The 17,295-nt window shown below is 32.7% G+C and overlaps 2 protein-coding genes across 5 annotated transcripts in view; one reads left to right on the forward strand and one right to left on the reverse strand.

Annotated features, from left to right (window-relative positions):
* LOC128243149 (uncharacterized) overlaps window positions 1-3,197 on the reverse strand; it is a 76,687-nt gene extending 73,490 nt beyond the window's left edge. The window contains exons 1-2 of one of the 2 annotated variants that reach the window (XM_052960719.1): window positions 3,063-3,187; window positions 2,465-2,956 (exon numbers count right to left, since the gene is read on the reverse strand). The gene's annotated coding sequence lies outside the window, so the exon portion shown is untranslated. Of the gene's footprint in view, window positions 1-2,464 lie in introns of both variants that reach the window. The other variant, XM_052960718.1, reaches the window with a different exon arrangement.
* The window catches only part of LOC128243148 (ATP-dependent DNA helicase Q4-like), a 208,304-nt gene that overhangs the window by 160,705 nt on the left and 30,304 nt on the right, over window positions 1-17,295 (forward strand). For all 3 annotated transcript variants that reach the window (XM_052960715.1, XM_052960717.1, XM_052960716.1), the window contains exon 18: window positions 14,557-14,697. In XM_052960715.1, the coding sequence (XP_052816675.1) occupies window positions 14,557-14,697 (141 nt within the window). The remainder of the gene's footprint in view (window positions 1-14,556; window positions 14,698-17,295) is intronic.

Here is a 17,295-nt window from a genome sequence, read left to right on the forward strand (position 1 = left end):
CTTAAATTGTGGTCAAAATTGACAAGTTCTTAATGTGAATTTTGAAAACTCAGGAAGAATTGAAATGATGCTTAAACATGCATTTTGAGTATTTTGTTTGTGGAAAACTGGTTTATGGAGTTAAACATGTGAAATGGAACGATTAATTACATAAACATTTGCAAAGATGCTTTCATTGTCTGGAAATGCCATACGATAAAGGTTAAGTGATGTGTCTGTAACTGTCTGCTTTGCAGAAAATAGAATTCAAATGGGGTGTACTAAACATAAAATTGGCAGCAGATAAAAAAAACACGTAAACTTTGACATTTTTTAAAACATAAACAAGGGTAAATCAGACACAAATGAATATGATACTGTAACACATGAGGCATACTTCTTTTTTAGCTCACCTGAGCATATTAAGTGCTCAAAGTGTGTTATATTGATCGCCGTCCATCTGTCTGTCCAGCATCAACAATTGCAAGACATTTTCTATGAAACCATCAGGCCAAATTTAATGGAATTTCACAAGAGGCTACCTATGGGAACCTTTTTACACAAATACTTAAAGACATAGAGATTGGCCTTACAACACCAACACAAGATAGCTGACTTCCTCTAGTTTGCTTAAAAAGCATCTCCTCTAAAATTTCTGAGTCAAATTCATTAAAACTTCACATAAAGTTTCCTTGAGTGACATGTACAAAAATATTATTAGGTGTCATGCACAATTGACCTACAACAACAAAAAATGGCTGACTTGCTTTTTAACATTTAAAAATCTTTCTGAAATATTCTTTTTTTCCTCTTCTAAGCTATGTATAAGATACAACAACTACATAAATACCTGCTGGATCTGCAGTAAATTCTAAGCAACTTTACCACTCTATATTTTTTGTTTAATTGTAAAATAAAAAGTTTTATGCAGAGCTAAAATTCCATATTGTTAAAATCACTTAATTAAACTGGAATTAAATTGTCTATTTTTAATTGCAAGAGAATATATTTTATACTCTATGAATTATGAATTAAAATCTGCTAAATAGTCACGAAATCTAAGGTAATATCTGTTCTTTTTATAGACTTTATTTCTATTCTATCTATTTTTCTTTAAGTTCGTAGAATTACACTGGTAATTTTATCCAACTTTTATTTTAAACAAGACCATTGTACAAAAGTCAATCTCTTTCAGCTATTCATTAAAAATCAATATTCTCAGATAAACAATATATGGGGCTCATATAGTTTTAGACTTCTTTATCAATTAGTTATATTCATTGAAAACACAGTCTTTCACATTTTATGGTGAAATGTGGAAATATCAACAGCATTATTATTCATCAATTTATTAACTGGTCTCTGAGAGTAATGCTATATGTTGGACAATATCAAATATAGTCTGCACCCTCCCAGGGCACCGACTAATGACCTACTACATGTTAATTGAGCGTACTACCGGACAGTCACTTATTTATAGCAGTGTTTTTCTCCACATATCTCAGGTGAGCGATTCTGGGCCATCATGTTTGCACCTGCTTGTTAGTCGGTAAAAGTAAAAAGATATAAAACTTATTATCCCCTTGAGTATGGTTGGTATTCCCTTGGAACTCTCCAGATCATTATTTTAGTTCTCTACTGAATGGTATCTTATTCTTATTACCATTGATATTACACAGTAAATCTCAAATAAAAGTGAAAATGGAAATAACAGAAAATACTTCAAACAGAATGTTAAATTAAAGTTGAGACGGATGGCCTTTTAGAATTCATGTGGATTGCGTAATATTTACACATGTTAATTAAACATGATTTATATAAAAATGTGCTATGATACGAATACATTTATGATTTTTTTTCATGCATAATGTTGTTTTATTAAAAAGTACAGTAACATTTATTAACAATAATTCAACATACAAATATACTAAATGATGCAACTTGTTGGTAACGTGTAACTGACATTGCCATTTTTACAGCTAAATATTTTAAGTAATCAATACTTTGCAAAGCTGTCATTGTCTAATTATTTTCTAATAATTGCTTATCCGACAGATCGTTAATCTGCAGTTTTTATCTGGGTCACACCAACTTTGGATTAATTATGTTTAATTAAATGTACAGGTTCATAACCAGTTTTCAGTCTCATCATTTTATTGGCGATTAGAGGCCAATACATGCCAGAGAAATTTAGTAAATGTTGAGAGTGGCGTAGGTTAGTGTTTTTTTTTGTCTGTAGTTTTCCACATAAGTATGGCTTTTCTTATAACATTTTGATGTCATTATTATGGCATAAACAGAAAAACTAACATGTTTGAAAGAATGAAAAAGATATAATGAATGGGGAAAGAGACTTTACGACCAGATATTCAATTATTAAAAGTCATTAAATGTCCATCAAACAGACCAGCAAGGTTTCTGACACGGAAATTAGGGTACCACTGGTTACCAGCAGGTATTAATTAAGAGTGAACACACACATTACCTGTTCAAGTGGTGATAAAATATCCCTGGTTTGTCCAACAATATAAGAGTCACGTTTCTTGATAACTATCTGGATTCATCATGTTAAACTATTCCAGATTTTTAAAGTTTAACTAGATTGTAACAACTAGATCTCTTCTCCAATTACCAGTGACTGTTTTTATTGTCTGGTTTCTGCTTAAAAATTAAAAACAATGCTTGGTGAATATGTTCTCCTTGTATTACAATTAAGCCACAAAATATCCCATTCCAATTTAAGAATTCACAATGTCAGATCAAGTCTCCCGTTTGCAAGACAATTTTGGCGATTAATTCCACACAGTTTGTGATTCTGGTCCTCTTAATGTCACAATTTTCTTTTAAATGTTCTGTCCGAATACTCCTAAAGACTCTGATTTTTTTCAGAATTGTTCTATTTATCTACACTTTATATACTTCAACTTATGTTGTTTACTTTTTCAAAATGAAAATATGTATTCCAATAACAATATCCCTGAAATAAATGTTACGAATTTAAAATAACAGGACATGGCAAGAATGTTGTTAGCTAGAAAATTCTTATACAATTCAGACTGGTGAACTTGAAATGGCGCTCTTACAAAGTTATTCTTATGCAATTAATCTCAGCATACAATGGTATATATAAATTAATTATTCCAAGCTGTCAGTTTATTAACATTTAGCTACTAATATTTCCAATTATTTCCAAAGATGAAAATGTTCCGTGAACTACAGTCATATACTAGCCTAAGGAATAAGAATTGTGAAGACCAGCATCCATCCATGCAGTCCTATTGGTGATGCCTTGCTCTGCCAATATCAGGAATTCACTGTTGAATAATATTGAACTTCTGAACATACAACACTGTATGCCATCACATATTAGCTCACATACTGTACTTTTGATGCTGTTCTTTTTCACATACAAATTTTGCCTACATTCTTCTTTATATGCAGTTTTTTTACATACATATATAGCTATGGATTTCTTTTTATGCAGTTCTTTTTAATGACAAAAATACTTGTTTCTTTTTATGCAGTTTTTTATGGACAAAATTACTTGGGTTTTTTAACAGTTATTTTTACAGACAAAACCATTTATTTCTGTATATGTAGTTCTTTTTAAAGACAAAAAAAATACTTTTTTTCTTTTTATGCAGTTCCTTTTTAAACACAAAATTACTTGTTTCTTTCTATGCAGTTCCTTTTAAAAAGCAAAATTACTTGTTTCTTTTTATGCAGTTCTTTTGTTAAAGACAAATATTAAGTACTTGTTTCTTTTTATGCAGTTACTTTTGAAAAGCAAAATTACTAATGTTCCTTTTTAAAAGACAAAATTACTTGTTTCTGTTTTATACAGTTCTTATTTTACATACATAGTTACCTTATTTTATCTTTATAATCTTTACACAAATCTTATACTTATTTTGTTCATGATAATGCATTCAAACAAGATACTTATTTTGTTCATGATAATGCATTCAAACAAGATACTTATTTTGTTCATGATAATGCATTCAAACAAGATACTTATTTTGTTCATGATAATGCATTCAAACAAGAAATAATTGCATCAATCTTTATGGTGTGCCTTTAAACAATAGAAATGCAATTTGGATGAGAAATCAAGTATGAGTAATATAATGATTCAAAGACAGTTTGTATGAGAGTGAATGGTATGTATAAAAAAGTATAAACAACTTAAATATCATTGTGCCATAACATTTTAAACGGTATAACTTACCTGGATACAGTGAACAAAGAGGGTTTAAAAGTTTGAGGATGTTTTTTGTCCATCTTTATGCAAACCAGTCTTTCCCTATTTCAATTAAAATCTAAATTGCTAGATTTATTGCATATGATGATTTGACATTTATCACCAAAATGCATTAGTTTTTTTGTAAGTGCTGATATGTAAAAAATAATTTAAAAACGATTCTGCATACTCTTCAGTTTACTGTAAAACAGAAATAATAGCAGAGTACTGAGAAAGGCAAAACAATAAATCCTTGGGTCATCAATCAATTGTAAATAAAAGATGTTCCCATTGTCATGTTAATCCATTTGTGAGAACTAGTTGGGAAAATATTGGTTTGATCTAATGGCTGTTTGTCTGTCTGCAAGGAGAATCATTTAGCAAGGCCAGCTTTGTTAATGGTGCAAAAGGTAGATAATTATTGTACAGGTGTAAATTTGTGTTAGGTGTCAACCTAATGTTCCTTAGAACAGGGCTTACTAAGTTTTTGGGCTACTGGGCTTGTCCCTGTAGTTTAAGGGCTGTGTAAATGTTTTGCATCGTTCTTAAACACTTCTAGGTTGGTTATGCAGACAGTTTTCTGTTCAGTCCTAGTAAAAACAAATTAATATCAGAAATACTAATGCATAATGTTAACCATTATGAAATATGATTGTGTATCACTTAAAACTTCACTGTTTTAAAAAGGAAAAATATGTGGTATTGGGATAGCTTATTGTCGCAGCTTTGTAGTGCAAACATGAAATTATTTGGAATTAATTTAAGATATGTGAAAACTGATCTAAGGTTATATTGAGTTACGATATGTGAATGATCTAACATTGCGTTGAGTTAAGTTATGTGAATGATCCAAGGTTGTTTTCAGTTAAGATATGGGAAAAATCCAAACTTGTATTTAGTTGAGATATGTGAACAGTCCACGGTTGTGTTGTTAAAATATGGGAATAACCCAAGATTGTTTTCAGGGTAAAGATATGTGAATAATCCAATGTTGTGTTGAGTTAAAATATGTAAATGATCCAAGGTTGTATTCAGTTAAGATATGTGAATGATCCAAGGTTGTATTCAGTTAAGATATGTGAATAATCCAATGTTGTATTCAGTTAAGATATGTGAATAATCCAAAGTTGCGTTAAGTTAAGATATCTGAATGACCCAAGTTTGTATTCAGTTAAGATATATTTTGTGAATAATCCAAGGTTGTTTTCAGTTAAAGCTGCGCTCTCACAGATATACCACTTTTTTATTTTTGTCTTGGAATGAGCAAATTTTTGCATGAATATCTGCAACCAATGATAATAGATTGCTGACAAAAGATCAGATTGCAGATTTTCATTTTTCCTTTCAAAAATTAATGTTTTATAGCTTAAACCGTTACTAACGGTTTAAGAAAAATGCATAAAACATCAATTTTTTAACTTAAATATTAAAATCTGCAATCTAATTTTTTGTCAGCCTGTCTTTTATAACTGGTGTCTATCGATTTTCGCAAAAAATGGCTCGTTCCAAGACAAAAAATAAAAAGTTGTCAAAACGTTCAATCTGTGAGAGTGCAGCGTTAAGATATGTGAATGATCCAAGATTGTGTTGAGTTAAGATATGTGAATAATCCAAGGTTGTGTTGAGTTATATGTGAATAATCTAAGGTTGCGTTGAGTTAAGATATGTGAATAATCTAAGGTTGCGTTGAGTTAAGATATGTGAATAATCTAAGGTTGCGTTGAGTTAAGATATGTGAATAATCTAAGGTTGTGCTGAGTTAAAAGATATGTGAATATTCCAAGGTTGTTTTCAGTTAAGTTATGTGAATAATCTATACGGTTGTGCTGAGTTAATATGTGAACAATCCAAGGTTGTGTTGAATTAATCAATCTTGCATATTGAAGAAAAATATTTAAGTGTTCACTGGAAAGCATCCCATTTCATGTTGTTTTTTTATCTTAAATGCTTATAATAAAACTTCCCCATTAATAATGGGTAATCAATCAATCATTAATCAAAGAATTTTGTTTGAGAATCTGACTTTTATCACCAACCAGCCTAAAACTTGCTTCTGTAAAATAAGGAATGCAAAAAAAATCAAAATGTCAGGTAATTATGCAAGCCACCTTCCACACTCATCAATTTCCTATTATTAATAAAAGGCAAACATCACATTTAATTTGAGATGGGTTTACACTATGAACCAGCATTGGGCAGCGTTTGAAAAATCTAAGAAGTATTTGTGAAATTACATTTGTGAGATGGATTTTTAAAAGTCACTCTACAAAAGTTTTATTTTCAGTGCACATAAAATTTTACAAATGTTTCCTAGCGCTTGGCAGCATTTTCCAGCCTTATATTTACTTTCTCCCACCTCAGATAAGTAGATCCAATAATTTAACCATGCTAGAAATTCTTGTCTTGCCCACAGGTGAAGATAAAATACCCCTATATAACTCCTTTTTAATGGTCGCCACATTGTAATTAACCTTGTTGAAAACTGTCGGCTATAGCATCATGGGAATCTTGTCTTGTGGCAATATTTAGAGGGTTTATTATTTCTTGCTTCAAATGTCCCCATTAAACAGTTTCCATGCACCTTTCAAGAAATAATGCTTTACTCTTCTTAGAACTATAATTAAAGACCGAATTGACTATTTACATAATCTGAATCACTGCGCGCATGGTCCATGACAACCACGAATTATCGCATTTCCATACGCAATTATTTTCAAGAAGCACAAAAGAGTTCCAGCAAAAAACACATTTTACTTAATTTTGTTTAACTGAGGTGAGAGAAAAAGAATCTACCATATAGCCGCTTGTGTAAGATAGGCTCATCGGGTCTGAATGAACCTATCTTACACTCTCCGCCATGAAAGATACTTATATTCTATTAGCGTTGGCAAACTTTTTACAAGGTTAAATGTAGTGTGTGTGCAGCGGTGGCTGGCTTAGTCCAACTTAGATGAAGAAGTACTCAGCATAGGTAAGCTGAGGTCAGTGTCAGTTGACTTCTTTAAGAAAATGTCATATCCGTTAGGTTCCATTGTCCACCTAAGTTACGAGTATTCTTTGAAATCATTTGCCTACCCTTGCCCCTTGCGTTACCATGAGGTTCATTACATCAGGTACCCGTTGGCCTCCATTGGACAAGCGTTTGGATAAGTTCAGCACAACCAGCCAGAGTCAACAATTGCCAACAGAGTTCATCTTAGGCAAACTATGTACAACTTGAAGCATGTTTTTATGAAAGGAGCACAACTTACATCAAGGTTTATTTCAAAACGTCAAAAAAGATTTGCATGTTAAATATTCAGTGAACATCAACTCTTATAAACTTTTAATAGGTTACTACTGGAATTTTTTGTTTGCCCAAATGCCGGTCCAAACTTCGTAGTGTATGTGAACACAGCCTTAACCCTGGCTATTATGTGTAGGGACATCTAACAATCATGAATGAAATATTTTACCTTTTTCTATTTAATTTCTTAAATATATGATCATACATATACTGATCATGTGTACAATGATTATTATGAAAGAATATAAATCTTGAGGAAGTACAGTTTTCTGTTTTTGTTGGACATTAGTAGGGGTAAAGGTGAGATCTAATATTAGTTAATAGTAGTAGAAGTTAATACAAAAGCAGTCTTCCCTAAATGTGCCGGTACGCTGGACATATCCGGCAAATTTTGTATGGGTCTGGCAGACCTTCCGAAAATTACGGTCCAGATGACCAACATAATTTTGAGACGACTAAAAAGCGAAAAGGTACCTGAAAGCAAAATGTCTCTAAAAACTTTTGCTGATTTTTTTTTTGCGGTAGTTAGTCAATCCCATATTGACGTCATATAACATCGCCAATAGTCGGCCATTTCCAGTATGCAATCATGATTTTAATTGCCGGGGATAAACGAGTCAATACAATTCATCAGTAATTATATTTTATTACAAATGTTTTGATTGATTCTTGGTTTGCACCAAGGTACAATCAAAATCGTCACTCAATATACTTCATCTGCAGTTAAAATGGCAGTGGTTGGTAGAATTACAGGAAGAGTGAAAAACCAAAAAGCACCTTAATGGTGGCGGTGTTTAAATATTTTTTGCGATACCAAGTGTTTAAATTTTTACTAAACGACATGTCCATGTAGTGTTTATATGTTGTTGTTTTTTTGTGAATTAAATCAGGAAAGCATTAAAAACAGTTGACATTCACTTTTTACTCTTTATATATACTATTTAATGACATATTTGTTTGGACAGGAAAATATTTTTTTGGACAGGCAAAAACTTCCGAAGTGCCTGTCTGGTGGACAGGCAGAATTTTTACAATTTGGGAAAGACTGCAAAAGCAATGTGGATGTAATGTATATTTGCATGGAACAATTAAGTTATTTCATTAGAAAAAAACTTTGCAGAATCCATCTATCTGACAATATATGGTCACTGCATTGTTTCTTCTGTTTGTACTGCTTTGAAAAGTATGAAACAAAATCCTGTTTCCTTCACCCTTATATTTGATGAAGAAGTGTTTGGTAACAAGTATTACAAACTTTAATATTCATGTAATATATTATTTTATTTTATTTCTACAGAATCTTAAAAAAATAATTTACCAGTTTTGTCTGGCTATGTTAATCCATTTGTGAGAACTATTTGGGAAAGTGTTTGTTTGATCTAATGGCTGTTTGTCTGCAAGGAAAAATCACTTTGCAAGGCGGTCATTGTTAATGCCTCAAATGGTAGACATATAAATGTTTTGTTACAGTCCTGTTTATCTTGATGTCATTAATCGCAGCCTATCCCTTTGAATTAAATAAAAGAAACTTTCAGCTGAAATGTCAAGTATCACTTCTTAATGTAATATGAGGACTTATTATTTTACTTTATTTTACTTTTGCTTATTGAAGGGTAATTATGTAAAAAAAGTATTTCTTAAATATGAAACTTTGTGGTATAAAATATAATGTTACCAAACACTAATGTTCTGGGATACTGAATTTATTTTTTATTTCATCCAGAAAAGTGGCATTAGCAGAACATGATTTAAACTGATGACAAAAAGGAACAATAATTCCCAAGTAAAGCAGCTTTATTAATGCAAAAGCTACAAGATGAAAGTGAATGCAATCTGTATGCATTGCAATAAAGACCAGCTTATTGTTGCTACAGAAAACCAATGTTGTAAATGAGAAAAGATGGCAAAATGATCTTTTTGTTGTTTCTTTGTTATGGAACTTTATGAATTGAAAAAAAAAATCCCCAAATAAAGAAATTCCTTATTAACAGTATGGTATTTCAAAAGTTGTTTTTTCATGAGACCAGAAACAAACTGCTTTCTCTTGAGATGTCATGGTAAAACAACTTAAAATACAATAAAATTTACCTCTTTTGAAAACCCTACAAAGTTAAAAGGGTCTTGAAATTGCATTTTACATCAAATTATATAGGTCCTGAATTTGTCATAAAGTAAATAAAGTCATCTGGTCACAACATCGCTGGAGGGCAGAAATTAATATATAAATATTGACTGCCTTGAGGATGACTGTGGTGCATATTGTCAACCTGAGAAAAAGTGTTTTCCGAAGACTGTAGTAACAAAAACTGTTGTATTTTAAAGACTAAAAATACCATTTTCACTGACAGCTGCGAATCTTGCTGCCATTTTGGCAAGAATTGTCGGCTGGTAAACAAAGTGCTCAGGTGATACAGACTTTAAGTAAAATACTATCAGTAAATCCCATATTCGTACCGTATTGCCAATTTCATATGTTCTATAGAAGTGAGGTTTTATAATTAGTGCATTTTAAGGTTGCAATGCCAGTTTTATATTAATCATAATTTTTCACATACAAATCCAACGTGGCGGCGTATTTGTAGCGTATTTTCAATTTCATGACGTCAGAGGGTGACAGTGCGGCAGAGGGTGATAGTGCGGGGTGATAGTCGAAAATATTGCCCTGGCGTTTTTACTATATGTTCTATAGAAGTGAGGTATAATAACACCATTTGTCTGCCATGATCCTGCCAATTAGCATAATTGGTGACTATGTAAGTCCATTGTTTTCATAACATCAAAAAAAAATTGACAATGAATGGGTCAGGGGCGAGAAATAAAAAACAATGCTTTCCACCATATAAAGTGTTGAAGATGTTCAGGGTGAGTCTCATTAAAGGCCTAATCAATAAAACAGAAGCTGCTTATTTTCTTGCACCTCTCCGAAATCACAAGACCTTCCATGGGAGTGTAGCACAGTAAATGAATAAATCACTTTATGGCAAATGACAACTGCTTGATAGTTTATTTGTGAAATTTTCAAGACAAAAGTTTGTTTTGTAACCACCAAAACCCTTTTTTTGCTCTATAGAGCAAATAGAGATGTCTTATTTCATCATCTGATGCTTCTGAACAACTAAGAAAGCTTTGTTAAAATTTCAGAGGGAGCAAGTTGGGTTTTTAATAGTCTTAACAAAATATACAGTAATTACTAAATTTGCATAAAGACAAATAGGATGCTTGGCAAAAGACAATTAAGTTAGATGATGCTATATATGTTCAAAAGCACAAATTGTGGCCCCTATCATTGACTCATAAACCTTTCATTTATTTGACTTGATACAATACACAAATACAGTACTTTACCCCATCAGACATTTAGACAACTGTACCTGATTCTTGGAACACAATTTATGGCCTCTGATTGACTTGATTGAAAACATTGCTAATACAACAGACATAATACTTCACCTTGGTGTTCAAGGCAGCAGGACAAATATGTTAGTTGACTCCATATGATCCTCAATTTGTTTAAAAAAGTTATGGTCTCTGATATGCACATATTTTATCAATAATGCCTGCCATTCGTCTGTATGTCTGAGAGGCAAAGCAGCTACAGTCCAGCACCAATCCTGTCTTATGACATCTCTTGTTATTTTAACTTAAACCTGGAGTAATATTGATGCAATGCATCTGATCTATAATTCTATCTGTACAAGACTTGCTGTTGATGAAGAATGATTGTCTATAAGATATATTATGAGGCTTTTGTTTTGACTTTTTTGGCCAGTGATAGATTATGAGGCTTTTGTTTTGACTTTTTTGGCCAGTGATAGATTATGAGGCTTTTTGTTTGGCTTTTTGGCCAGTGATATGTGCATTATTTCTAGAAGATTTAGAGCTATACTTCAAGATAATATAAATTCAGGAATTTATACTGATGATATTGTACTTTTTTGTTATTATTTGCAAACCATATGGTTATGACATATTAGCAAAAAGCCCTGATGATACAACACGGCCTTGATCTATTATATCAATATTGTTAAAGTTGGGAACATAAAGCTGCACTCTCACAGATTAAACGTTTTGACACCTTTTTTTTTTGTCTTGTTACGAGACTTTTTTTGCGTAAATATCTGCAAACCAGTGATAAAAGACTGATGATAAAAGATGAGATCGCAGATTTTCATATTTCAGCTCCAAAATTGATGTTTTAGGCATTTTTCTTAGACCGTTACTAACGGTTTTAGCCATAAAACATTAAAATTGGAACGGAAATATGAAAATCTGCGATCTGATCTTTTGACAGCAGTCTTTCATCACTGGTTTGCAGATATTCATGCAAAAATTTGCTAATTCTAAGACAAAAAATAAAAAAAGCTGGAAAAACTGTAAATCTGTGAGAGTGCAGCTTTAAAATAAATACAGAAAAAGTAAAATAGTGTTTTTCTGTGTGTTTTTTTCAATGTAAAATAATCCCTACAAAACCGGAACCTCGGAATTCCAGATACCGGACAAAAAATCGAGAAAATATGTTAGTTGTCAACATAATTTTACCTCACAAAACCGGACGTATATTTGTTCAAACATGTCAAAACGATTTTGTGTATTAGGAATTCGCGAATCGTGTGTCACTTTGTCACTTTGTTTTGACAGCCGGTGCATCGTTAAATATTGCACCTATGATGTTGTGTTAACTAATCGATAATGGTGATTGCGCTGTGGATTGACTGCCAGGCTGCGATAATCAAACTTGTGAAAAGAAAATTGATTGAAACATTAATTTGTTTGTTGCAGAAAATAAAGAACTAGAAACAGTTATTAAGTGATCATTTTGGAGGGTTGTTTTATCTAAAGACTTCTATGATTGAATCAAATTAGAGCGGTGCGTTAATTAAACTATCAAACACAGACGACACTGGACACTTTCTTTAAGTAATGTAAGAAGAATTACCTTGACTGAACATTATGTATCACACTAGAAACGTAAAGATACAATGATATATACTGTATCTGTAATGTTACAAGACATGCACATTGATATATTAATGAATATACATGTATATTCTATGCATTATTTCAAGTTACTTGAACCATTGTTGATGTAAAATAAATGTTATCTTTATGTGTTTTCATTTTGTTCCAGTTTTCAACTTCCCTTTAAAGGTTAACTCAGTTAACATTTTAAGTAAACTTACTCCATACATCAAATCCTCACTAAACCGGAATCCTCACTAAACTGGAAATTTTGCCCAATCCGGACCTTGTCCGGTTTAGTGAGTTTCCACTGTATTTGAAAATTGAAAAATGGACATAAATGAAAATGATATTGAAGCCTTTGATAACTGTACAATTACTTATAGGAACAGTTTTCAGTTATGAAAAATATGTGACAGGTAAAGGACTTACACAGAAGGCATGAAATATATTATTTAATCACTGTAGAAAATTTAATATTAAACCAGCAACACTTTGCCAATTATTTCATGCCTTTGTAAGTTCTATTTCATGCTATGCATCAGAGTTATGGGGTTATGGAGAAATAAGCATATAGAGAATCGCATCTTAAATTTTGCAAACATATTGTCAAGGTGATCTTGGAAGGTATCCATTTTATATTGCACAACTGATAGGAATTGTTAAATTTTGGTTTAAAAAAAGTACCGACAATATCATATTACAGAGAGTATATAACCTTGCCGAGGAAGATTGGATTAAAAGAGCAAAGATACTGGGTGTATGATTTGAAAAAAAAATGTTGTTTACAAATGGATATAGATACGTAGTGGACAACCCACTAAGTGGTGCTACTCCAGACTAATTTTGCATACATGTATAAGAAGACATTAACTGATAGTTTTGTACAAGAGTGTACAGCAGATGTAAATTCAAGCAATGTTTTGTTACTTAAATAATAAAAATTGGAAGGCCAAATTTGAATAGGAAAGTCATTTAAATGTTTATATGGAATGCCGCAGGACATTTTTTACCAGAATCTAAATATCTGCTCATTTCTTACTCATACATGCAGGTAGATATGCTAGGATTATAGAATTCCCCATGAAGAACCATATTGTCAATGTTATGATACAAGAGATTTAGAATACAATTTTATACTTTTAATGTCTCCCCCTGTAAATGTTTTGCTCAAGTTGTTCGACCATCACAAATCGTGTCCAGTCCATTTATGATTCTTGAACCACTTGAAGGATTTTGAAATATACCCACAAATGTTCACCATATGAGACGATGTATAGAGCGCATGTTACAGCCAGCTCGGGTCAAGGTCATATGAATAAATTTGAATAAAACTTAAGAACCCAAAACCAGTCAAGAACCTAAATCCAGTCTTCTCAAATGTGGTTGTGAAACCCTAACCATGAATATAGACAAATTAGCAGACTCAGCAACAAAAAATATATACTAAACATGTGAAAGTTTTTTAGATTTATTCTATTTATCTTTATACATAGTAATTTCAATTAAACAATTTTATGTTTACTTTTATAATGATGATGTACTACATGTATGTACAAGTTGAAATAGAGTATTCTGTCTGTCTATCTCTCCTTTACTTGAGATTTTTTAGGAACCTTACCCTTCACAAACCAAATTGCACCGTGGACACTGCTTCAATAAATCGGTGACGGAAAAACAAAAACATCCTGAGAAAATTTGTCACTTGTCAATTTGCTCTTAGCCATATTAACTTAAGCTCTTTGAAAGTAGCACCTTAATTTGTTTTGAGGAATATTAAGTTGATCAAGACATTCATGTGAGTGACAGGCTAATTCCACTTTGACATGGCCAGACCAGTGTGTAGAACAGCGGCATTGCGGGATTATTTCAAGCTGTATGACCAATGCTAATAATGTCTCAAGTCCTGTGACGTTTGCAATACATTTTGTGTCTGTGACCATTTAATGAATGGGAGCAATGCACAGCATATGGGCTTTTATTTTTAAATTATGCAATACCAGAGGAGGGGCACTAATAACACTTCATGAAATAAACATGGTTATTTTGCATGTTATTATGATATATACTATGTCTACACTATATATTTCAGGGTCGGGACCTGTGTGAACTTCGGAGACATACTTATGCCAACACGATCGACTACCGCACCCTGAAGAAACTGGTACAGCGGGTTTTCCCGCCCTGCAGGTGTAGAGATGTTCATGAGATACATGCCCAGGCGGTCCGAGAGGTTTGAATAGATATTGAGCATTAAGATTGGTGGTTGGTGTGTGTTTTTGTTTATTTTTTTAGATGTTGAGTTTTTGTCACATGCCTGGTGTTTTTGAAATTGTGTTTGTCATCGTGCAATACTTTGAAGTCATTGAATCTTTGAACACAAGTGCTGTGTGTCCCTGACTGACTTTGAAATAATTTAATACACGAGTGCTGTGTGTCCCTGACTGACTTTGAAATAATTCAATACACGAGTGCTGTGTGTCCCTGACTGACTTTGAAATAATCTAATACACAAGTGCTGTGTGTTCCAGACTGACTTTGAAACCATTGAATCTTTGTACACGAGTACTGTGGGTCCCTGACTGACTTTGAAATAATTTAATACATGAGTGCTGTGTGTCCCTGACTGACTTTGAAATCATTGAATACACGAGTGCTGTGTGTCCCTGACTGACTTTGAAATAATTTAATACACGAGTGCTGTGTGTTCCTGACTGACTTTGAAACCATTGAATCTTTGTACACGAGTACTGTGGGTCCCTGACTGACTTTGAAATAATTTAATACACGAGTGCTGTGTGTCCCTGACTGACTTTGAAATAATTTAATACACAAATGCTGTGTGTTCTTGACTGACTTTGAAACCATTGAATCTTTGTACACAAGTACTGTGGGTCCCTGACTGACTTTGAAATCATTGAATACACAAGTGCTGTGTGTCCCTGACTGACTTTGAAATCATTGAATACATGAGTGCTGTGTGTCCCTGACTGACTTTGAAATAATTTAATACACGAGTGCTGTGTGTCCCTGACTGACTTTGAAATAATTTAATACATGAGTGTTGTGGGTCTCTGACTGACTTTGAAACCATTGAATCTTTGTACACGAGTACTGTGGGTCCCTGACTGACTTTGATATCATTGAATACACAAGTGCTGTGTGTCCCTGACTGACTTTGAAATCATTGAATACACAAGTGCTGTGTGTCCCTGACTGACTGAAATCATTTAATACACAAGTGCTTTGTGTCCCTGACTGACTTTGAAATCATTGAATCTTTGTACAAAAGGGCTGTGTGCCCCTGACTGCCACTTGATTAACCAAGAAACAGATCAACGTTTGAATATGCTAGTGTTTTTCTTGTTCCGAAGTTTTAATCAAGTGGAGTAACTGATTTAGATAATTTCTAGTAAATGTATCATGCTAGGAAACAAAGCAGGATATGTACTTAAGTAATCAGTCTTTTCATCATAGTTTTAAATATTTCTGTAGGTGTGCAATACATAGGTAAAATATATGTTTTTGTATTGTGAGATTCCATTCTGGAACACTGAAGTCTGATTTGATGGGTGCCTGCGGGACTGTAGTATGTCCTTTAAGTGTTGCTGTTACAGCCTTATGGTCAATGCATATATCACTTGTGTCATATGAAGCACACAATAATACATTTTGCAAATGTAATTGTCAGCTGTCGGACCGTAGAAACTTTCATTTATCAGGCGAGGACATAACACCAGATAACACCAGCCGTGCACATTTTATTAACCTAAAGCCTCTGTGTTATCATGCAGTAATTCTGTGATAATATCTAACACACTTTGAAGGTGCCCTTTGTCACTGGTGATAAACAAGAATTGCAACATAAGCACAAATGGGAATGTGTCCTGCTTGGCGTTGAGATAAAAGGTTTTGTTTGAGTAAATAATCACAGATTACTCTGAACTTACTATTTATTTTGAAATGCAATATAGGATATTAAGTTAAGGTCTTTTCATCTGGTGAATGAATTTCACATATCCCATGAGAGGATATTTGTTGATTTCTGCAGTTTTATTTCACTAATGGTAATAGAAAATATTTTTTATGAGCAGATTTGCAGTGAAATGAAATATAATGTTGCACTGAAATCAACAATTTTATGAACCTGAAGGGATCCATTAAGCAGCTGCACTGTCCGTCTTGAACAATCATTTCTCAGCTGTTATATACTCAATTTTATCTGAAACGTGATAAATGAAACTTCCTTATGCACAGACAGCTGACAATTACGTTTGCAAAATAAATTGACAAGGTTTGTGAAAGAATAGTTACTATTTTAGTTTGAATTAACATATTTATTTCATTTGTACCCATATAAGTGCATTAAGTATGCATATAGCAATTTAAAAGACAAGCAGGGGCGGTTCATATTTACAATTATTATATCTTATAACTATATTTGTCCCTTACATGTACATATAAAGTTGATTGGTTCTTATATCAGTGTATTTTAGTCAAAAATCTGCTTTTATGACGTCAGTGGTCCATATCATATTTTTTGCCAATCCACACCTCGCCAAAAATAATATGGACCGCTGACGTCATAAAAATGGTGAGTGTGACTTGTGATTTAACAAGGGCAAACAATTGTGGCAAGTAAACATTAATTGCTTTGTTCAATAAAACACATCAAAAGCTCTTTCAAAATTTTAAATGGTAATATAAAATGTTGGGTATAATATAAGGAATAAAACACACGACTTCAGGCCATATGGCATTATAAGAACCGGCCAGTCTGCCCCCAAAGCTGAATGGACCTCGGCTAATGCCCTAGTCAATAAACACCTTC

This window comes from Mya arenaria, chromosome 8, assembly GCF_026914265.1.
Source record: "Mya arenaria isolate MELC-2E11 chromosome 8, ASM2691426v1".
Classification (NCBI taxonomy): Eukaryota; Metazoa; Mollusca; class Bivalvia; order Myida; family Myidae; genus Mya; species Mya arenaria.